The following is a 24,551-nucleotide window of genomic DNA, read 5'->3' as shown; positions in this document are numbered from 1 at the left end:
TACTGAGTACTGTTGCAATATTTTTGCATGCATACCCATGACCGTTTCAAGACTTTGACTGAGAATTTTGCTTTTTGTATGTTAAGATAAAAATAAAAATAAAATGCAAGAATCATCTTTCCCCACACAGTACTTCTTACAAACAAGGTGTTGATATTGGCCCTTTCGATGCAAAGCACAAATGAAGGAAACAAAACAAAACAATAATGTTTTTGATTTTTTATTCAATTACACATACAAAAGAGTAATGGCCTATGAAAAGACCCCCCTAAATATAATAGTATTAATATTATTTTAGTCCTGAATACAAAATATAATAAACAAGCATAAAAAAATCTGATACGAAAATTTGTTACTCTGAAACGTTACAATCGTAATTTTAAGTCAAAAAATCCACGAGAAATGACTCTTGATACAACTTAGGCCTATATTTAAAAAACAGAAACGGCTGCCTGCATCTGGACATCTTCATATCTGAAAGTTTGAAGGTCTTATTTCATACATCAGAATTATCTGCAAGATTGCAAGATTGCAAGATGGCTTTAGGTGACCGTGGCCCTATTGGCTAATGCACAAATTTAGATTTTCTTTCTATTTAAATAATTTGTTAAAGCTTATGCCCTGTAGATTACATTCGGTTCTTGAGATATGGCATGTCAAAATGGCGCGAAACCAAAACAAAAAATTGGCAACAACTTTCTTTTTATTTTCTATATTTTTGACAAGTCCAGTTGCCAGATGAATTTCTAATTACATGCATGAATTATGCAAAGTAAAGATTTCAGATACAATTAAAAGAGCTATGGTAGGCCTATTGAGGCATGGTACATGGGTAGAACACACACTATACTACAAAATTACGGTTGCGTTTTGGCAAATTTCCATTTGCATAATTAATTAGGGCCACTTATTAGAAAAGTTGATTAGGGCCCTAATTAATTATGCAAATGGAAATTTGCATGGAAAAAGGCGGCATGGGTTTTATATCTTACTTTGTAGCCGATCTGAACATTTTACTTTGTATAATTCTTGCATATATAATTAGAAAATAAGGCCTACCTGACAACATTGCATAACAAAAATGAAAGAAATTTGTTGCCAACTTCTTGGTTTCGTGCCATTTTGACAGGCCATATATCCGATTAAAATAAAATTTTCAGTCTTGTAAGCAGGAGAGAATGGACTCACATATTTCAATCAAACAAAAATCTATATCCAATAGCGTTACCTTAAAGCTAGCATTATAAGTGTCTCCTTAACTAATAACAAAAGGTGCCCACTGGTATCTTGGAGGCATTGTCTTTTTTAAAGACATTTCTTGTTATGTATATTTTGAGTTTAATTACTCTTTGTGTGTATATAGCATATTTGGCTATTCCAGTTGGAATGAGATGGAACAGGTGTCATTGATCATCTACACAGGATTACAACTGCAATATCCAATTTTTGATGGTGTGAGTTCTGATGTGTATTGAGAATTAGCTTCATGTAGCATTTTTTTCACAAATACATTTCTGACAATAGTCTTGATAAGGTTTCTCTTTGGTGTGAGTTCTAACACCGATAGGGTTTCTCTTTCGTATGATGAGTTGCAATATGTTTTGTGAGGCCATCGTTTCGTGCATAACATTTTTGGCAATAATCACACTTAAAAGGTCTCTCTTTGGTGTGAGTTCTAATGTGTTTTGTGAGGCTAGCGTTTTCAGCAAAACATTTTTGGCAATATTGACATTGGTAAGGTTTCTCTTTGGTGTGAGTTCTTCTAATGTGTCTTATAAGTGAACTATTAACAGCAAAATATTTCTCACAATATTGACATTGGTAAGGTTTCTCTTTGGTGTGAGTTCTAATGTGTTTTGTAAGTGAACTATTATCAGCAAAATGTTTCTCACAATATTGACATTGGTAAGGTTTCTCTTTGGTGTGAGTTCTAATGTGTCTTGTAAGTGAACTATTATCCGCAAAATGTTTCTCACAATATTGACATTGGTAAGGTTTCTCTTTGGTGTGAGTTCTAATGTGTTTTGTAAGTGAACTATTATCAGCAAAATGTTTCTCACAATATTGACATTGGTAAGGTTTCTCTTTGGTGTGAGTTCTAATGTGTCTTGTAAGTGAACTATTATCTGCAAAATGTTTCTGACACAATTCACACTGATATGGTTTCTTTTTGGTGTGTGTTCTGATGTGCCTTGTGAAGTTACCGTGTTGTGCAAAACATTTCTGACAATACTCACACTGATAAGGTTTCTCATTGGTGTGAATTCTAATGTGTATTTTAAGTATACTATTATCAGCAAACCATTTCTGGCAATACTCACATTGATAAGGTTTCTCTTTGGTGTGAGTTCTAATGTGCATTTTAAATGTACTAACAGTTCTAAAATATTTATGACAATATTCACATTGGTAAGGTTTCTCTTTGGTGTGGACTCTCTTGTGTTCTCTGAGGTTATCGTTCCGTCCAAAACATTTCTGACAATACTCACATTGGTTTTTCCTTGGTGTGATTTCTGATGTGTCTTTTAAGTCTGCTAATAGTTGCAAAATATTTGTGACAATATTCACAATGGTAAGATTTCTCTTTTTGTGCCAGGTCTTCGGTGTGAGATTTAATGTGATTTGAGAGATTACTGTTTTGTGCAAAACATTTCTGACAATACACACACCGATACAGTTTCTTTTTGCTGGCACCTATTTGACTAGGAGCACATGAAACATTCTGGTAGTCACCATCCATCTCGTGAATTTTCAAATGTCTTTGAAGAACACCATTTTTTGACAAACTTCTTTGACAATAAACACAGCTTTTACCTATATGAGCATGTACATATTTGATCATATGTCTGTCAACGTGAGTTTTTGATCTGTCAAGTGAATGAAGGTTGATAGTACAAAATTTGCATTTGAACGGTTTCATATTTGTTTGTCTGATTTCCATCGTACATTTTTTTCCGCTATAGTTGAGCTTACACGAAAGCATACAATCAGCACAAAAATGTATTCCAGGTTTTTTTGGAGCTTTGGAAGGGAAGTCTCTGTACTCGCTTAGAAACCACCATGGAAAATAAATCAGTTGCTCTAAATGTTCTCAATTGAAATAGCAGGTACACTGGTGTCTAGCTGTATAGCTCTGTAATAATATGTATTGCTTGTGGTAACCGTGAAAAGAGCAGATCACTGGATGTTAAAATATCTGAAACAGAAATCAAAATTTACTGCAATAATTATATGAGCTTATATAGGCAGTCCAAAATTACAAGTAGCATACCTTTATCCCACCTTTGATCTTAACCATGATAAAATAGTTTGTTGCTGGAAACTAATTAGTAGGGGAAAAGTATTGGGAATGCAAAATATGCGTAACATCTTTGGGGTACATACACCAGCTTAGTCCAGCTATAGCTCTAGAGGATATGCCCCCAATCAAATTTTGAAAATGGCTGTTGGTACCTGTTGCCCCTATCCACCAATCAGTATTATTTCTTAGGGCTCATATTGAAATACCCTACCACGTTTTCACACAGAAAGAAGACAGGATTCCCCTCGCTAAGCGCGCGCCTCAGGAAAGCTCGGTCATAAAACGGATGGATTATATGCATCAGTGATACACCCTGCCCAGGATTTTAACAAAAGAAGGTTAGCACAGGAAAGCTGCAGGATGGCGCACAGCGCCGCACACCTTCCTGTGTAAGGGAATTTCAATATGAGCCCTTAATGTGATGGATCATACACATCTAGGATTGATAACTTTTTATTTGCATACACTGGTAAGAGGTTTGTCCATCATGGGAACAAAATATCACATAGTACACCTACATTGTACATTTTGTATTTGTTCCCAGGAATTTTTTATTTATGTGTATTTATTCAATCATCTTTTTTCTCACTTCACGCTCACTCCTCCCTACGCCATACATAAATACCCCCAGCCCCATTTCCCTAATATGAAATTTAAAAAAAAAGGAAATTGAATTTGGAAGAGGTGGGCCTCGAACCCATGCCGCAGTATCATGGATTGAGCATATTGAGCCTATGGATACAGGACCTTAGACCAGTCACTCACCTAACTTGTTGGTATCCATGTGAACAATTATTATAATATGCAACTTCAAAATACCGCATGACAAGCATAGACAGACAACGTACCACATTTTGGAATACCGTAAAACCTTGTCTACAAGCATATAGAGTGCTTTTGATGAAAGATAAATTAATCCAGACGCCAACCATCGACAAAATTATTATGGAGTTTGAGCAAATTAATTATCGATATAAACATATACAAACAAATACTATTGTAAGACCAATCTATTGTATTGGCATATTTACGGCTGTCTCGTTTTAATCTAGCTTTCATCAAAAACACACTATATGCTTGTAGACGAGGTTTTATAAACATTAATGTGTATCATAACACTAAATGCTGGGCTACACATGCTACTTGTATACATGTAGGTCAGCATAAGGACCTACCATTTTTCTTGCATAGACGTTCAATGTTTTTATCATTTATCATTCTTTGCCGGCGATTTTGTCACTGATCATGCATGCGATTCTGTGAATTTCTAGATATGACAGACGATTGCATGTTCTCAATTTCAAGTGGGTTTTATTTATATGTATTATTACTAGCGACCTGGCACACATTTGTATTTGTATTGGTTGATTTGGTTTGATCAAGCATTGAAGTACCGTACTTACTTTTGTACTGGATTGTTCAAGCATGCTCTACCAGTTTTTAAATGTAAAGTGTCTCTGACTTTAGACTTAGTAAAAGTAAAAAACGGTTAGTAGGACATATATATCATGGCCCGGCCAGAGTTCTAGGGCTACAGCCATGAACGACGTCAATCATCGATGTTTCATGACAAACATGATAAATGCTGTTACTGAAGTTGGGACTTGAGTACGGGTAGCCCTAGAAATCTGGCCATAGTATCCATTTTTACTTCTACTAGGCCAGAGGCCACAGGCACTTACATCAGGAGGGTGAAAGTGCATAGGAACAATGCCGGAAACTACGTCACGCTATTGTTCGACCTAGGCTACATATTTTTTAACGCATGCGTGTTCGTCAATACAGCTTTAGACTCCTCCACCTTCGCAACACTGTACGTGGAGTGACTGGAATCACACTGACGGCGGAGGAGAATACTAGCTGGTCAAACAGTTTAATTCTATCAAGCATATAATACCTAAACAATCATCGTCATTTGATCTATTTACTACAGAATATACTCAAAATATAATTTTAAAATAGTAAACCTGTTAACTTATATATTTGTGTACTAAAATATAAGGACACATGAATAAAATCATGTCGAAGACAAAATGGCCGCTAATCCGCCTATTGTGAGACCTAGGATACATATTTCGAAAGAGGGCAGCAGACTAGGATGCCTATCCCTTTGTCTATTATTCCTGCTTACATTGAAAAACTTGAAAAAGTTGAAAGTATTTCAATGCTTGATCGAACCAATACAAATGTGTGTCAGGTCGCTAATAAAATCCACTTGAGAAAACACAATTGTCGGTCATTTCTAAAGATGCCTTTAGCCTAGGGATTTATACTCAATCGCTTTTGCAGAAAACTGATCGCACACGTGATCAGTGTGAATTGACACGTATGCCTATATCTGACACCCTTTAGTCGGTTTATCTACCAGGTTTTAATGTGCATCCCCCCCAGGACTCTACCAAACCAACTTTTTTAGCTTCCTTTTATGGTCCTATAACACATACAAGATGTTAACAAAAAATATTTCTCGGCACTCCCGCCATATTCAAGGTTAAAGGTCAACACAGTGGTCAAATTTCAAAGTTGCTCAAATCTCATAAACAAGCACACCAAATTATTCCTCTCATTGCAAGGATTCATAAAAAGTATAGTTTGACCTACCTGCAACATACCGTTCTTTTAGTTATAAGCAAAAAGGTCAAATTTTGGGCGGTGGTCAGTTTTTTTTGCCACACAGGGGCCATGAAATGGTATTTGCTGAACCATGAAATGGTATCAGCCTACATATAGTGTATCTTACTTATTTACAGACTGACTAACCTTTTGGTCTGAAATGGACATACATGTATCTTTAATCTTTTATTGAATAGCAGCCCGATACCCGGGGCACTCCAACTTTGGAGGTGACGTGTATGTAGGGCTGTTAAGACCCCTTTTCAGCATCGCTGTCACCCAAAGACCCAATATTTTTTTACAAACACATGCTCTGTCACCCGAAGACCCCCTATTTTTCCATTTGATCTGTCACCCAAAGTCAAAGACCCTTACAAGTTCAATTTGAACAGCAACTTTCATTTTTCACTAATTTTGTTACCGGTACTTATTTTGAAAAAACAATGAAATTTGAAGCCATTTAGAACTAGAAATTCGATTTTAGAGGTTTTTGTGGCGCTGTTTCGGCTCTCACCCAAAGATTCCATTTAAAAAAAGGTCATGTTCTCACCCAATGACCCCATATTTTTAACATTTTGCTCTCACCGAATGCCCAAAATCATGTTCTCACCCAATGACCCCATATTTTTCACATTTTCATATTGAAGTGCTCCCCCCCCCCCCTCGGGCCAGATACTGCAAAGGTTCGCTAGATCGCTGGTTACCAGTTGCTCTCCTATGTAATCGGCAATCGCAGAACCTAAAAAACATGGCGCACATATCATGATCGGTAAAAGCAGTCATACCTAGAAAGGATAAAATTCAAATTGAGAAAATATTCTACAATGTAGGTATGACTTGTTGTACTATGCACATAGGCCTACAGTGCACCTAAGAAGATATATCCAGGCTGGACACATCACACGTCACTGTGTGATGTGTCCAGTTCATCGCCGAACTTACAGTTAAGATGGACAGTTTAGCATAACGGCCTGCCTATTTACTAGAGTTGGGCGACTAAGTCGCCAATAGTCGTTAGTCGCGACTATTACTGATAGTCGCGACTACGACTATTGAAAACCAAAAGTCGACTAATGCAAGTATATTTTTGTGTTAAAAAATTACTTTAAAAGTGCTAGTTATTCGCACCAAAACCAACCAAATACTAACATATAAACTGCGAAAAATGTGAAAAAATGTTAGTCATTGTCTTACCAATAGTAACACTAACCAACAAGTAATCATAAAGTCCATAAATCATCATTAAATTGGTGTTATTGACTTGTTGTCGAACTACTTTCCCACAAGATAAAAGCCGTCAAAAAACTCAAATTACTTAGAACTGTCGAACATCTCATTATGATTATAATTTATGCAGCGATAACAGGTGTAGCAGACATAGCGTGCATGTACAGACCCAGGTTGGGTGTTTGTACCAACTACTGAAGGTATGAGATTATTTTAACTTTGGAAAGAAACAGCGAGAACTTCCGAGAAAATTTAGGAAAATATTATTAGATTAGAAGTACTTTTCACATAATTTCGAAAAGCTATGGTTATTGTGGTAACAGAATATTTAGAAAGCAACAGGAAAATAAACAAATTAGCTGACAAACAGTCGTAATGTTGCAATGCCACCCCTGTAGCGACAAATGCAGAAGTCTAGATGAGGTCAGGTGACGTAGGACGGAGGTGAAAGTTAATCGTACATGCACGATGCAACACGCTCATGAGCATACCATGGAAAATATGCACTGCCGCATGCCGGCATGTTTACATATTTTCATGCACAGCAAAACATGGAAACGAACGAAGACCGCTATTGGAATATTGAAGATTTGAGAAATTATATGAAGTTTCTTGTGCTGTTGCTGGAAAGTGGCAAGTGAATTTAATTGAACAGAAAAGTTAGGCCTATATTACAGCATTTTACAGTCAAATATTTGCATCGCAAGCGTGCGATACAGTGTAGCAATTTGTATCGCAACAATGCTGGTTTGTGTAGCACACTGTGATGCGATGCCAGCAATCACGGGTCCTGTAATCATGCATTATAAATACTAAATTGCCACCAATCTTTCACCGGATTTTTCAGTCCAATTTTAACCATTATTATGTTTTGATGGATCCAAGTGTGTGAAAATATTGGATCCCTAATGATAAAATTGGATGCTTTACGCCCAATATTTGAATTACATAAGCTATGTCAATTTTGTGTTCATGTTAATTTTTATATGGATTTACCTGTGTTGAATTTAAACTGTTGTGAACGTGGAGCTACGCAAACTGGCAGGCGATTACCCACCATGCAATGCGAATACACGGAAACGATCCAGTTTAGGATGCATCGCAATTCCTATTGTGTAAACCGCCCATCCAACCATCGTGTGCACAGGATTTGTGCTAGAGGCTAGTTAATGCGCACAACCAATGCGCAGAAGAAGACCTTGATACTAGGTGGAGCTTTAACATGAACACAAAATTGACATAGCTTATGTAATTCAAATAATAAAATGTAATATTATCATGATAGATGCACGTTTTATTAAAACTTGAAAAGATTATTAAGTCCAATAATTTGTTTGTGTTAGCTTGCACGAGTCACAAAATGGCGACCCATCACACATTTTCTGCATGACATTAGTAACTCACTGTAACTGTCCTCAAACTAGCGCCAGTGTGTCTCAGGCCTGATAACCCCAGGTAATTTTATGCAGAAAGTTTTCTTGTAACAGCTGCAGGTGACAATTAAACAATGATCACGGCTTGTTTATGTACATGCGTGGGGAGGCTTGTACGTCTTTTGAAAAAGTGTCGTTTTTCTTTATGAAAAATACCAGCGATGACCAGTTTTTTGCAGGCAATTTGATTTACAGGTATGTCGGTTCGTCATAGGGTAGAAATGATAGCTGTACAATTTGTATAACATACAGTTTAACATATAGGCCTAAACATTAAATGGGCACAATGACAAATCGACCAGGCCTTCCGTATTATGCACAAGTATGTGGATGTGGCAGGCATACGTACTAAGTAGTCTTGCCAGCAAGACTTCAGTCTTTATCATAAACATAATGACATCTACGGACATAGTTACTAGAACTAACGTACTAAGAAGACTAGCAGTGCAAAGATACGAACAGCGAACGTTATTAGAAGGAATACGTACGGGTACTTCGCATTATGAGTATGCCTTATTTACTACAGGCATCTAATTGACTAATTCTTGTTATTAATTACCTTAAATTAACTGCATACAAAACAGCCAGAGAATATTGTGACAAAACAGCAAATTTTCTTCCCCAAACTTCAAATGCTGTAAATATAGCTCGTCATCCAGATTACTATTAATTAAGGGCTCACTGCACCATGGGCAAGGCTGGTCTTATGGGTGCACACCACTAAATAAATAAAACTTCACTTGAACAAAGCGGTTTCCATGTGAACATTCTTAAAAATGTGTTAGATTTTGACGTACCGCTCAGCATGCTTTTCAACTCCTCCATGAAATCTGGACTGATTCCGCAAGATTGGAAGGATGCGAATATCACCCCTCTCTTCGAAAAAGGATCATCGATTGAGCCCTATAAACAACTACCGGTATCGTCCAGTTTTACAGGGCAATAAAAACAGAAATACAAAAAAACTATCGTCCAATTTCTTTATTAAACCAGCCAAGTAGTCAAGCTTTCGGAGCGGATCATATATGATCAGATAATGGATAATATTCAGAACAATGGCCTGATCTCTTGTCATCAGTATGGTTTTCAAAAGCGTTGTTCGTGTGTCACCCAATTATTGGAGTGCCTATTTGATTGGACTAAAGCGTACACGACGAAGATACTGGAGTTGATGCTATCTATTTAGATTCTCGAAAAGCATTCGACACCTTTTCCTCATGCCCGCCTAGGCCTATTATATAAATTGCAGCACCTTGGTGGCCGGGGGCACCTTTTATCCTGGATCAGAGGTTTTTTGAGTTGTAGGAGACAGCGAGTGATTTTAAGAAATGGAGCGTCCAGCTGGAAAAAAGTCACCAGTGGCGTACCACAGGGTTCCATACTGGGGCCGGTGCTCTTCCTCCTGTATGTAAACGACATTCCTGATATGATCTCATCCTCCATCGCCAAAATGTTTGCTGACGACACCAAGGTGTACAACTGTATTGACACTAAAGCCGATTGCGACGCACTACAAAGTGATCTCAATGCTCTTGCTGCATGGTCCAAGCTGTGGTTGCTGGAGTTTGCAAAATGTGTGGTTCTTCGCATCAAAGCAGCCTTGAGTTAGCAGTACTCCCTCAACGGAGTATATCTGCAGGAAGTGGAAAGTCAGAAAGACCTTGGGATCACTGTTTGTAATAACCTAACCCCTTCTACACATGTGCAAGATATTGTCAAAAAGGCCCGCAGGAAGATTGCTATGTTTCGCCGCTGCTTCACTGGTCTAGATGAGAAGAAAGTCTCAATCCTGTACCAGTCTCTCGTGCGACCAGCGCTGGAATATGCATCGTGTGGAGTCCCCTATGAGGCTATCGAAAAGGTGCAGACTAAATGCTTACGTCTTTGTAAGAACGACATTTACATGGGGTCTCTGGAGAGCAGAAGATTGAAGACTGACTTGATTGACACATATATATAAGTTCCTTCATGGACTATATAAGACTGATGCAGACAAGTTTTTCTCTCTCCCCAAAAAAATCTTAGAGGTCACTCCATGAAACTGTTCCAAAGGCGCTCCAGAACTCAGCTTGCTAACCACTTCTACTCCAATAGAGTGGTTAAGCATTGGAATAAGTTACCAGATCAAGCTGTTTCTGCATCCACTGTGGAATCTTTTAAGAGAATCATGGGAGTCCTCCCAACAGGAATAAAGGACTAGACAACCAAGTATATCAAGTAAGTATAAGTATACCAAGTAAGTATAGACCCTAAAATTTCCGATCCTCATATTTCTATTTTTTCAGGCGATTTTCAACCAAAAGTCAAGAAAGACCCTTGATTTTGACTGTTCGCAGCTCAAAAAGACCCCATTTTACTTGTTCGCAGCCCGGTATGCAGCTCCAAAAGACCGTACCGGTACGCCATCAGCTCCCAAAGACCCGCCACCTCAAAATGCCGGGGGAACATACCCCAAAAATGGGGGGGAAGATATAAGAAAGTAAGTTTGTTTTTCTACCCCATGTAACAATATTTTTAATATTTTGATCGAACAAAGTGTATTTAATAAAGATTACATTTTTATTTAAATATGATTTTTTGGGACAAGTTAAGACACTATTATGCTTTGATGAGTCCAAGTGTGTGAAAATATTGGATCCAACACATAATAATGATAAAATTGGATGCTTTACGCCCAATATTTATTGGTCTCGCTATGAGTTTTGAAATATTCGAAATCTCATAGCTCGACCAATAAATATGGGCTCAATCGATCCAATTTTATATCAAACTTGAGAGATACGAACTCCTGAACAGCGCCATCCCGAATTAATTTCAGCCGACACTCTCGCCTGCTTCAAATCTTCACGTAAATCCCGTCTATTGTAGACGCGCCCATGTTGCCATGGTAGATGGGGGGATTGGTTGGGCGAAGAAACATCAAACATAAAAGTCCATCAACAAAAAAGTTCATCTGCTTGACGAAAAAAACCAATATATATACGCCGACCCAAGCGCCAAAAATATATGTCCAAAATAGGCGACGACAATGTTACTGTCCTTTCATGATCTCCTCACGCGAGTGGTGCAGGGTAAAGCACAACCTCATGGTTAATTTTTTGCACACTCAATACTTTTCAGGACAGTACCGCTGGGTGGTGTTGGCAGTGCTCCTAGGAAAGTGCAATCTAGGATCAGCTGTAGGGTGTCATGTGTCTGCATGCACTAGTGTTCCATACTACAGGGTGTCCCAAAAAAAGAGGCCCCACATTGCGCTCTCTTTTTCGCCTATTTCTGAAAAGTTGATCAAACATATTTTGGTATGTAAAGAAACCTTTAATTGTTAGCTTTAATAAACCAAATCAATTATTTCAATCAGCTCACAACTTTTGAAGATATGTCCTTTTAAACACAAGTACCCGTTTTTTACTCTGTCCACGGATAGCAAACAGAGTGGTTGGGATGGGTCATGCTGTGGAGTGGCCTGCAAGATCACCAGACCTCACATCACTTGATTTCTTCATTTGTGGCAAAATCCAAGATCTTTGCAAACGTATTACTGCTATATTCGCAAGTATCCGCCGCACAAGGTTGCTACGCAACACAATTGATGCAATGAGGACTAGGGCTGAAACCTGTATTCGTCAAGGAGGCAACCAGGTAGAGGGTAGAGCAGCACAGTAAACTCACTTCAAAAGAACCAAAGACAAACTAAACAGCCCTTTTCAGGGCTACCTTTTATTCCAAAAAGAGAAATGACTTATGTTGTCAATAAAAAGAAACAAGTAAGAAAGTAAGAAACATAATAAAACAAAAAGGCATAAAATAACCAAGAAAAACATAAGTAATTGCAAGTATAGCCAAAGAGGTCCCATCCCACATCAATTGCGCCCAAATTAATGACACTTAACAAAATACATAACCATAAGCCCACCGGTAAAGCCCATTCCCTAAAAAAAAGTTGTTATTTTACAAAGTTATCATCGAGGAATATTTTCATGCATGGTATATGTACTTTTCAATCTTTGAAGTAGCTAAACCTCCTCCGTGGACAGAGTGAAAAACTGATATATTTCTTTAAAAGGGCATATCTGCAAAAGTGATGAGCCGATTGAAATAATTGTTTCGATTTATTAATGCTAACAGGTAAAGGCTTCTTTACATACCAACATATACTTGATCAACTTTTCTGAAACAGGAGAAAAAGAGGGTGCAATGAGGGGCCTCTTTTTTGGGGGACACCCTGTACATCTGCATAACGGCGGATACTGCTTCACGCACTTGTTGAAGATGTACTTGCCTGGTGGCTTGTAAGCTCGGTAGATTCAGGTTCCTCCTCACAAAGAGGACATGTAGCATCCTGTTCCTGGTAACCTGGCCTTCTGCTCTTGAAGGGTATACGTCCTTGTTATTAGCCTGGCTTTGATGGCAGCTCGTTGGACGTCCTTGGTGTTTGGAACTACAGTTGTCCAGATCGACATGATGGGGTTTAAGGCAACTCTTGGGATCCCAACTGATGTAACGCAAAGATGTTATGTGCTTCGAACCCTCAATAAGCTTGTTATACCAGTAAGATTCTATTGCACTGATGCAAGCTTCCTTCCACACATTTTTACTTGGAGGGTTGGAAAGAATAGTATAACCATCCGGAAGCCCATATCGGGAGAGAACAGAGTTGACCATGATGAACCAACTGCCTAGATTTAACGTCTTTTGTACTGATCTGTCTGTAGGCAAAAATTTCTCTTTCGATACTGTTGCCACTGGCTACTGCTCCAAACAGGGCGAGCCGAGCAGTATACTGCCGTGCGGCCTGGCAAGTGCTGGATCTGCTTAAGGATGCGTTTATAATATTTTTCTAGCTTGGCGATGTCACCTTGGTGGATGTTTACTGCTTCAAGGTCATGCGGATATCTTGGAGCAACATAGATGGTCAAAAGCTTAATGGCTGAAAGGAGAGGAACTCCATTGTTACCATGCAGGCCTACTCCCATCAGAGCGTACGAAGTTCGTCTTGCCAGCTGGATACGTTCCTCGACAAACTGGAGGTTTTCTTTCTCTGTCGAGCGAAGAATTCCAAGATGAGTGTAGCTAGTAGAGATTTCAAGGGGTTTATCACCGAGTCTAAAGGGCTGCGATTTCTGCCACACACTCAATGGGGTCTTGGAGTTGTAGATCAAGGCAGTGCTCTTACATTATTCACAACTTGCAGCATAAACTGTAGATCAGACATACACTCTGCAATGAGGAGAACATCGTCGGCACAGGTTGGAGAACCAACACATTATATTGCCTATCTTTGCACCCACACTAGACTTCTCGAGTGCCTTGAGTAGACCATCAATGAAAACCTTATAACAGTCTGTAGAGAGAACACTACCTTGCCTTACACCCTGCTCCAGGTTGAAGGCTCTAGACAGAAGAACCATTCCACTTGACTCTACTTGATGCATCTTGGTATTGATTATACATCAGGTTCCATAGACTGGGGTCCAAACCTTCAAAGAAGAGCTTGTGTAGCATTACATTCTGGTAGACCACAACAAACGCTTTCTTGGCGTCCAGTGAAGCGACAAACAGCTCATTGTTGTTATCTTTTGCTTCAGCGATGGCTTTAGACAAGATAAGAGCAGCATTAGTGGACGATAAACCCTTGGTGAACCCTCTTTGTTGTTTACTCTGCTTGTGTTCTATCTGCCCTCGTAGACGATGCTGGATTGCATGCTCAAGAACTTTTCCGATGATAGATGTGATGGTTATACCCCTGTAATTATCCGTGAGACGATGGTCATTTCCTTTCTTTGGTACTGGAACAACCACTCCTTCTTTGAAGCTTGTTGGGATGTAAGACAGCTCCAGGATTGAGTTAAAAAGCACAACTCGGACTGGAGTCGCGCTGTGTGCTCCCATGATGATATGCTCAGCACACAAGTTTTCTAAATCGGACGCTTTCTTCCTCTAGTTTTGAAACAGCAGACGTAACTTCAGCAGTAGAAAAGGGTGTAGTAGTCTCCCCAGCCAAGTAAGTACTAATGACTATGATGATGATGGCAGCAACACTGCTATCTGTCTCAGATTTGAATTTGTAAAGCTGCATCATCCAGTGATGGGGTAGCCAAGTGATTAGCCCATACAGATCTCACTTCATCAGGATTGGTGACAAGTTCTCCATCAACCATCAAATCAGACTGCATAGTCTTCGCTGAATTTCTATGTCTTCTGATCATCTTGTACATAAGTATTTCATCTTCTGAAGACGCTTTCATGATTGTGTTATAATCATCAATCTTTTGCAGGGCATGTTCTTTACGCTGTGCACTACATAGTCTACTCTTAGCCTCCTTGTACTTTGCCTTCAGAAGTATTTTGTCAGCTTCAGTCTTGGTATTCTTCAATTCCCAGAAAACAACTTTGTTTTCCTTCACACATTTGGAGATTTCAGGTGACCAGACTCTGTGTTTATGCCTCTTCTGCACATCAGCTGCCTTCTTGATTGCATTTGTAACATGCATCAAAAGGCTTTCAATCTCACTAGTTGTGTTTAGGAGTAAGTCCTAGATTTCGCTGAGCTCTTCCTGAAGGCACCTGTATTTGGCCAAGTCAATTTTGTCCCATTCATAGCGTTGTATGGCAACTATAGGTTGGTGGTCCAAAGTGTTTGATGGATAGTTGGCCTTATACACGTAGTCAATAACATCCTCTTAATTGCCATGCAAGACTAAGGAAATGATCGATTTTTGACTCCCCCTGGCCACATTTATGCACAAATGAGTTGCCACTATTATAATAGTAGTCCTTGGTGGTAACCAAGCCATGATCACCGCAGAAGCCAGCAAGGGCCTTATCACGCGAGTCCTTAAGGTTGACAGGATTTGCATTAAGATCTCCACAGATAATGACAATGTATTTGGAGCTGTACTTGCTGATGATTGCCCACAGCATATCAAGGTAGTGTTCATTTTCAGCACTTGCGTGGCCTTTTCCTCTGCAAGGCATGTATGCACAGATTATACAGAGGTTTGCTCTTTTACCCTTGATTGTAATCACAGCAAACCTCCAGTCACCATCAGGTTGCTTTGTTACTATGCTATCCCATGCAGATGGCCACACCACCATGTCCCCTAGGACGTTTTGAGGGGTCAATAGGATCATTGCTGTCAACACATTTTGCAAAACACTTAGGGGCTGTGCAATAATTATGAGCCTTGGGGAGGGTAAAATTGGGGGGGCAAGAAATTTTGGCGAGCCGAAAGGGGCGGGCAAGCAATTTTTGGCAAGCTGAGAGGGGGGCAAGCGATTTTTGGCACACATTCATGGGGTGCCTTTTAAATAAATCGCTCTAAAAAGGCTTAGGAAAACACTACGGAAACGCTTAAATATGCAAATTTTCCTGCTCGCTGTGCTCGTAACATAAACTGGCCTCAAAAAGAAAGGTCATATCTTAAAATCCTCTCCATAAAAATGAACAAAAATTGCACACAGGATTACTTCGATACTCTACTTGTGAATGTGGTCCCGGAAGATGTTCCATGTCAGTGCATTTTGCTGTTGTGTCAGTTGGACAACTGCTTGGTTACTGACATGTGTTTAGAGTAGAGTGGGGGGGCAAGCGATTTTTGGCGAGCCGTTCGGAAATTTTACCCCGAAGTGGGGCTCATAATTATTGCACAGCCCTTATGGGATTCAATCCTCAAATTGCCAGTGTTCCTGTACACATACACATCATGCTCCCCAAGCAGATCAATAAGGCAGACCATGTTGCCGGTGCCATTTTGGATATTTATTGTTGCAATTCTGATATGCGATGCATCTTGGGTCGCTCCCCTTGTTCTTTCCAACGATCCTTGCAGAGGCTTGTCATCCATAAAAACGATGGTGATCTGGATGCGTATTTAGTGTTGCAGCCTTTGTTGGTGATACTATTCCATCATAGAAGCTATCGTTTTCAGAAATATCAAGAGCTATATCAGGTGTAACATCTACATCAGCTACAGTTTTACCTTTACATTGCACTTCCCTCTCGTTGGTACATAAGTTTACATGCATGATAATACTTATAGTTACAACATGATGACTTTCACTGCTCTCATCTCACTCAACGTGGTAACAGCCCGGGGGCACTCCAACTTTGGAGGTGACGCGTATGTAGGGCTGTTAAGACCCCCTTTTCAGCATCGCTGTCACCCAAAGACCCCATATTTTTTACGAACACATGCTCTGTCACCCGAAGACCCCATATTTTTCCATTTGATCTGTCACCCAAAGACCCTTACAAGTTCAATTTGAACAGCAACTTTCATTTATCACTGATTTTGTTACTTATTTTGAAAAAACAATGAAATTTGAAGCCATTTAGAACTAGAAATTCGATTTTCGAGGTTTTTGCGGCGCTGTTTCGGCTCTCACCCAAAGATTCCATTTGAAAAAAGGTCATGTTCTCACCCAATGACCCCATATTTTTTACATTTTGCTCTCACCGAATGCCAAAAATCATGCTCTCACCCAATGACCCCATATTTTTTACGTTTTGCTCTCACCGAATGCCCCTTAGTGCGAAAGTGCCAGCCCTACACCTATATCCATTTCATATTGAAGTGCCCCCCCCCGGGGGTAACAGCACCGCCTTCATTCGACAGGGTGACTTTGCTGCAATTTGAGAACAGAGTATTGACTTTGTCTGTTGGCACGGCTTTTCTCACGATCTCACACGTACCATTTTCAACTTGGTGACTTCACTGTAGCTTGCAGGCAGCTTGTTTGTCGTGGCAGCGTCGCTGTTGGCATCGGAGGCTGGCCTGGCCTAAAAATACTTCTGAATATCCTTATTTCTTTTTCCACCATTGGCGTTGTCTACATCACCATTAGAAATGAAGGAATGACACCGTCTTACGTCAGAGGTGCTATAATTCTGTTCCATTTGGGGTTATCTTGGTGAATTCAACATTACCTGTCTTTCTTGATGCGACTGATTCATGGCTAAATTGGTATTGTTGGAGATAACAGGATGAATTTTCGGATGAGAACTGTACACAACTTCAAACTAGGTGGTGTACTCCTGATGACACCTTCCAACTTCCGAAATACCATAATCCTGCTCCAGATGGGGCTGTCTATAGTCAAGTCTGAAATTGCCGACTTTTCTTGATGCGATTGATTCTTGACCAAGTCGGTGTTGTCTAGAATGAACTTTCTGGCACGAACTATACACCTGTTCAGACTCAACAAAGTTCTCCTGTTGACGTCATCTCACTTCAAAAGTACCATAGTCTGCTTTAGTTGCACTTGTTTTGTCGAGTTCAAGATTGCTGGCCGTTCTTGATGCGAGCGATTCTTGTCCAAGTCGGTGGCGTCTATGTAACCATTGAAAATACGAGCTTTCTGGTATTGACTTTCAACAAAGTCATTTCGGTACTTCCTTAATGCAATAAGTTCTTCAAGGCACTTCTGACGGGATTGTCTTTTGTCCAAATCAATACGAGATTGAGTGTAAACTGAACTACCCTTAGATTCATGGGTATCTGCTACAGACACACAACTGCCCAAAGCTTCCAATCCCAGAATGTAGGCACTTTATGGGATCGTTTAGATCGTTGTGGAGCTGATTGAAAATCAGCATCATCTACAGGTACTGAATTGGAACCACTTGGAGGCACATCAAACATATGCTTCTTGGAATCATTCTCCTTGGTGTTACGCAAATGCGTGTTTAACAATGGACGTCTCGACTCGAGGAAAACAGGAACTGAATAGCCCGGCGGGTTCAAATGGAATGCAGGAAGCCGTACATGCCCCGCAAGCCGTACAGGCAACGCACTGAATGGTCTATTGTTCTATTGTGTCCGATTTGAGCGCTAACATATTGGAAAATGTTGCCAATCAATATTCATGAGAGTGTACATTCAACGTCCAATTTTCGAAATTGGGTGACTTGTGCTTGGCAGGTGTAAAATACATCTGACTGGGCGTTTTAAATACGTAACGCATAAAGGCATTGACATCGTCGAATGGCTGCCTATAGTGCTGTTAGTGTTAGGCCTATGTGGGGGCTGTGTTTTGTTTCTATAATAATTATTATAAGGCCTACATTTATTTGTCATTCCTTTCTTTTCCTTTCTCTGTACTTATTCTTTCCTTGCTAAAGTATCACTCCCTCTTCTTATCTCCCTTCCCTTCTCCATCCCCTCTTACTTTTTGTCCCCTCTCATTCCTATCATTTTCCTTACCTTTCTATTTATTTACTCATACTGCAGTTACTGTCCGTTTCCTATACACAATACACAGTGCTCTCACCATTGATGCGTGACCTCTACAAATAGTGAATGTTAGAAGTATAGGCAATTGCCTAGTTAACGGCACTTTGTGAAAAATAACCGGCCAATATTTAAAGTATTCTCTGAAATTCTAGAAAATATAGTTTTGTAACATGTCCTAAATTCTTAGCTAATTTAGGTGTTTGGAAATATTCGCACTTTTGTGTTTTAGGAAGGATATGTAAACGACAGATAACACCAAAAAATATGAAGAAATTATTCCCAAACCGTGTTAAGTCTGCAACCATTATGCTTCTCATTTTCAAGAATGCTGGTTAACAATAAGCAGACTATTGTTTCATTTCGTAAACAAATTGTTCCCAATGTAACCTTGCGTTTGCTTTATAATCGTTCACCCAACTGAAACTATAATACCAGCTCATTGCTCATTGCACAGGTAAAACAGAAACATGTGTAGTGTGGATTTAACCAGAGAAGATCTGATTTAATCAGTTGAGCTGTTTTCAATGAGTGTTATCTTGGTTTAATAGCTTTTAATGGGGTTTAAGTCCTGCAAAGGTCGTGGTGAATTCTACTGTAGACATGACTGCATCATGTTCTATTTATTTATTTCTCTTCATTTCTTCCTCTTTCCCTCTTCCTCCACTCCTCTCATTCTTCATATCCCCTCCTCCACCTCTTCCTCCCTCATCCCCCAAGACCTCTCACAGAAGAGCTGCCTTTCAGTACGCCACTGTTTATGACATTCTCCTTCTTAAAATAAAATATATAGGCCTATACCGGTATACTTATTATAATGTTACATGTATACGTAGCTATTACCATTACATAGTAGCTACTATAGACATGCAGACATGACAGCCTTGATGTGTAATCATTCAGCAAGCGCATTCAATTTATTTAAATGAAGTAGTGTTCACACAGTCGGATATATAAGTGAGTTATTACCGGTAATAAGCGACTTACAACTGGTAATAGTGACTTATTACCGGAATTAAGTGACTTAAGTCCGACCGTGTGAACACGACTTGAAGCACCTAAAGTCAGTGGGGCGACAACGAACTGTACATCAGCGGCTAATGTGTGCCTTTTGTGCTTACGGCTACTCAATCACACCCTTGGGTTTTATGGTAACAACAGGTACTTTTCGTTTCAGTAGGCGCTTTCACGCGACTTTCGTTTGATCACTTATTGACAGTAGCCTGGGTATGAACCCCAACATGTAGGCCCCGAACACGTAGGAAGGTTCGTTCATACTACCACCGCATTTGCGATGCGTTGCTTTGCGATGCCGATATATCGATTACTTTTGCCGCAACTCAACGCAACTCGTCGCATTTACAAGTTAAAATGTATTTAACTTTATTGCGATATCGCAATGCAGTACTTGCAGTATGATGCAATGCGACAACGCACCGCATCGCAAAGCAACGCATCGCAAATGCGGTGGTAGTATGAACGAACCTTTAAAATGTATTTAACTTTATTGCGATATCGCAATGCAGCAGATGCGGTGCGACAACGCACCGCATCGCAAAGCAACGCATCGCAAATGCGGTGGTAGTATGAACGGACCTTAACTTGGAAATGCGACGAGTTGCGTTGAGTTGCGGCAAAAAGTAATCGATATATCGGCATCGCAAAGCAATTCATCGCAAATGCGTTTGTAATACTAGTGAACGGAGGCGACAACCTCAACAAGGCCTGGAAAAAAATTGCTTGAAACAAGAAATGTCTTTAAAAAAGACAATGCCTCCAAGATACCAGTGGGCACCTTTTGTTATTAGTTAAGGAGACACTTATAATGCTAGCTTTAAGGTAACGCTATTGGATATAGATTTTTGTCTGATTGAAATATGTGAGTCCATTCTCTCCTGATTACAAGACTGAAAATTTTATTTTAATCGGATATTCGGTTACCAAAATATATGGCCTGTCAAAATGGCGCGAAACCAAGAAGTTGGCAACAAATTTCTTTTATTTTTGATATGCAATGATGTCAGGTAGGCCTTATTTTCTAATTATATATGCAAGAATTGTACAAAGTAGAATGGGCTATTCAGAAAATAGGTGCACACCCCTATAGAGGAGTAACTTTTCAATCAAAGAAATGTCTGGATTTCCAAGTCTGCTTTCTGAAAACAACTGGATTTCCAGTTGCCAATGTTACTGGAAAAAGCTTGGAAATCCAATAAAATGAAGGAAAAATCACGGAAATGTTGAAAATGAGCTCTCAAATTGAGGATTTCTGATTTTAAACTATTTTTCTGCCGGATTTTTTGCCTTTGGGCACTTTAAAAGTCTGGATTTCCAACAGTCACGACTGGACAAAAAGTCCGGATATCCGAACTCCTCTATAGGGGGTGTGCATCTATTTTCTGGAATAGCCCAATGTTCAGATCGGCTACAAAATAAGATATAAAACCCATGAATGCCTTTTTCCATGCAAATTTCCATTTGCATAATTAATTAGGGCCCTAATCAACTTTTCTAATAAGTGGCCCAAATTAATTATGCAAATTGAAATTTGCCAAAACGCAACCGTAATTTTGTAGTAGGTCTACAGTGTGTGTTCTACCCATGTACCATGCCTCAGTAGGCCTACTATAGCTCTTTTAATTGTATCTGAAATCTTTACTTTGCATAATTCATACATGTAATTAGAAAATCATCTGGCAACTGGACTTGTCAAAATATAGAAAATAAAAAGAAAGTTGTTGCCAATTTTTTGTTTTGGGTTCGCACCATTTTGACAGGCCATATCTCAAGAACCGAATGTAATCTACAGGGCATAAGCTTTAACATATTATTTAAATAGAAAGAAAATCTAAATTTGTGCATTAGCCAATAGGGCCACGGTCACCTAAAGCCATCTTGCAATCTTGCAGATAATTCTGATGTATGAAATAAGACCTTCAAACTTTCAGATATGAAGAGTTCCAGATGCAGGCAGCCGTTTCTGTTTTTTAAATGCATATATGCCCAAGTTGTATCAAGAGTCATTTCTCGTGGATTTTTTGACTGAAAATTACGATTGTAACGTTTCAGATTTTTTTAATGCTTGTTTATTATATTTTGTATTCAGGACTAAAATAATATTAATATTATTATATTTAGGGGGTCTTTTTATAGGTCATTACTCTTTTGTATGTGTAATTGAATAAAAATCAAAAACATTATTGTTTTGTTTTGTTTCCTTCATTTGTGCTTTGTCTTGCATCGAAAGGGCCAATATCAACACCTTGTTTGTAAGAAGTATTGTGTGGGGAAAGATGATTCTTGCATTTTATTTTTATTTTTATCTTAACAAACAAAACGCAAATTTCTCAGTCAAAGTCTTGAAACGGTCATGGGTATGCATGCAAAAATATTGCAACAGTACTCAGTAGAACATAAAACACAACCACGCATGGGAATTGGGGAAGCAAATACTTTAAAACGAATTATTCCGAATTATATCAACGCAATAAAATTGCAATACTTTAGTACATGTATTTGAACAGCAATGCCCGGGCAGCAATGAAGCCGGCCATAGGCGCGGCTAGGCGTATCACACCATACATTGCAGTTCAAATGCATCGGATCATGATTGTGGCCTAGTCGAGCCTAGCATGCATGCCAGTCGGTCTGCTGACTCGCCGTGGCACAAAAATACCTCCAATTTTGCACAAAACAATCCATGATGTCAAATTATCACATCCAAAGTGTCGCCATGAACGTCAGCTTCAACTTCTCCAGCCAAAGTTTTTGCATTAATAATCAGGTTTCATGTAATCATGAAATTAAACCTTGTTTGAGGTGTATTCCCATTGCCACAGCATAACGGTTTTCCAACTTGTCTTCAACGATAAAGCTGCTGATCACACCGAAGGCATTGAGGTGGTGTGGCTGCTGATGAGCGCTGAGGCTACAACCTATAATTAAAGACCGAATTAAAAAAGACTAGTTTGCGTCTGACGTCATGACAAAGGCGCGCCGTGATTGGTTGCTGACCTGCGCAGTATGGCATTTTGGTCTGGTTTACAGGACGGCATACGCAAGCTAGTCTTTTTTAATTCGGTCTTCAATTATACAACATATGAGTTTGAAAATATTCTAATGCATAATTCATTAACTTGATAGACCCACGCCATTGGCGCCACGTGCTAGGCGTTTCTAGAATCCCTATAGAATAAGATTAATTTTAATGCTTATTTATTGCACATGCTGAGGAAGCGTGATTACCTTTTTGAACATTCGGAAATGGCGATAGGCGAATTTATGTATGGCGCAAAGAGGTGGGGATATATATTGGGCTCTCGATATTGGGCGGAAATTAGAGTACTTGTCAGAATATAAATTTGTACAATCGGCCTACATGCCGCGCAATGTGCGGCATTTTAGGTGTAAATTTCAAAGCATACTACCTCCTGCGGAGGCAGAAAAAACGGTCTTTGCCCCACTACATATATGCCAAATATTTGGGATTCGATTTAGGATAGTCCGTCTAGTATAGGACTATCATAATGTGTATGTGGTATTATAACCTAGCCAGAGCATGTGGTTGACAAGTCCATGCTAGTTAAAGGTCAAAATATAATCAGGTACTGTGTTGCCGGGTTGGTTTACTTAACCAAGACTACCATACAGTCATTATGGACCACAATGGCCTCATCCCAATGGCATAGTTCAATAACCTCAATTAAACAATCATGGTGCAAAATTTGACCTCAAGTTGCAGAGTGTGAGTTTTTGAACTCAAATGTTCAAAGGTCATTCAACATGTTCAATGAATGTACAAATGTATTGGGGTTAAAGAACTGTGCCTTGATAGATGAGCATGTTGTGGATCCTAGTGAGTGGAGGGTTCTCCGGTCAACGGTTCTGTTCTCACTCTGTGAATATCATGAATTGAATCATGAATTGAGTACAAAGTACAATATAGCATGGGGTTACTCAAAATAATTACTTTAGGCATGTTAGGGAGTGTTCAAATAATCTTGGGTTAGAAAATTCAGGAGGGTCAAAACATTGTGGGTCCTTATATAGCTTGACCAAAATTATTGCCCCGCCCTCCCCCGTGGCCTAGACTATGCCATAGTCGATTTTTGATAAATAAAATGTTATTAATCATGATGAACGCATTCAGTTGAACTCGAAATTATACTGATATTTAGTAGGCCTACATCAAAATACTAGTATAAAATGGTTATGAAAAAGTTTAGGCTATATAATTATATTTGTGACAGTAAAAGTAAAGTATAGGCCCTACGTAGGCTTATATTATTGAATGCAACACATCATAATGGCATAATTATAATGACACTTCAATACTGAACAATTCTAATTTTAGAATCTGCCAGTTTATTATCCGAAAAACCACTTGGGAAGCTAACAAACAGAGGGCGTACGGTGACTGAAAAGATCAGTTGTGAAAATCTATCAATTGTGCACTCATTAAATAAATCAGAGTTTTAAGCTTAAATGTAATAGCCAGAGTAGTGCACAATTGGCAAGTGGACTACGGAGAAGTCTACCCGGGGCCCTCCCCCGGTTCCGGAGCCACTGGAGGGGGTAATAAAATTCAGTCCCTGAGAGGGGATCAAATCGCAGATCAAAACAAGGGTAAAAGTAGGTATAAAGCTTCAAATCAACAAAATAGCTCAAAATGTGCGCACATTAGGCCCCTATACAGTTTTTTCTATACCATGATACACATACACTTGTAAACATTATAGTTTATACATT

At 39.3% G+C, this 24,551-nt stretch overlaps 1 protein-coding gene across 1 annotated transcript; it reads right to left on the bottom strand.

Annotated features, from left to right (window-relative positions):
* Positions 1 to 305: 305 nt before the first annotated feature.
* On the bottom strand, positions 306 to 2,459 carry LOC140143863 (uncharacterized). The gene has a single exon (XM_072165675.1). The coding sequence runs from the start codon at positions 2,359 to 2,361 to the stop codon at positions 1,555 to 1,557; it is 807 nt and encodes a 268-aa protein (XP_072021776.1). The 5' UTR covers positions 2,362 to 2,459; the 3' UTR covers positions 306 to 1,554.
* Between the last annotated feature and the right edge of the window lie 22,092 nt (positions 2,460 to 24,551).

The sequence above is a fragment of the Amphiura filiformis genome, unplaced genomic scaffold (assembly GCF_039555335.1).
Source record: "Amphiura filiformis unplaced genomic scaffold, Afil_fr2py scaffold_30, whole genome shotgun sequence".
Classification (NCBI taxonomy): domain Eukaryota; kingdom Metazoa; phylum Echinodermata; class Ophiuroidea; order Amphilepidida; family Amphiuridae; genus Amphiura; species Amphiura filiformis.
This window is presented reverse-complemented; position numbering and strand designations above follow the sequence as displayed.

Bases quoted from the DNA above. Each gene is read 5' to 3' on its own strand.
- LOC140143863 (XM_072165675.1), bottom strand. From the start codon at position 2,361: ATGCACATTAGAACTCACACCAAAGAGAAACCTTATCAATGTGAGTAT.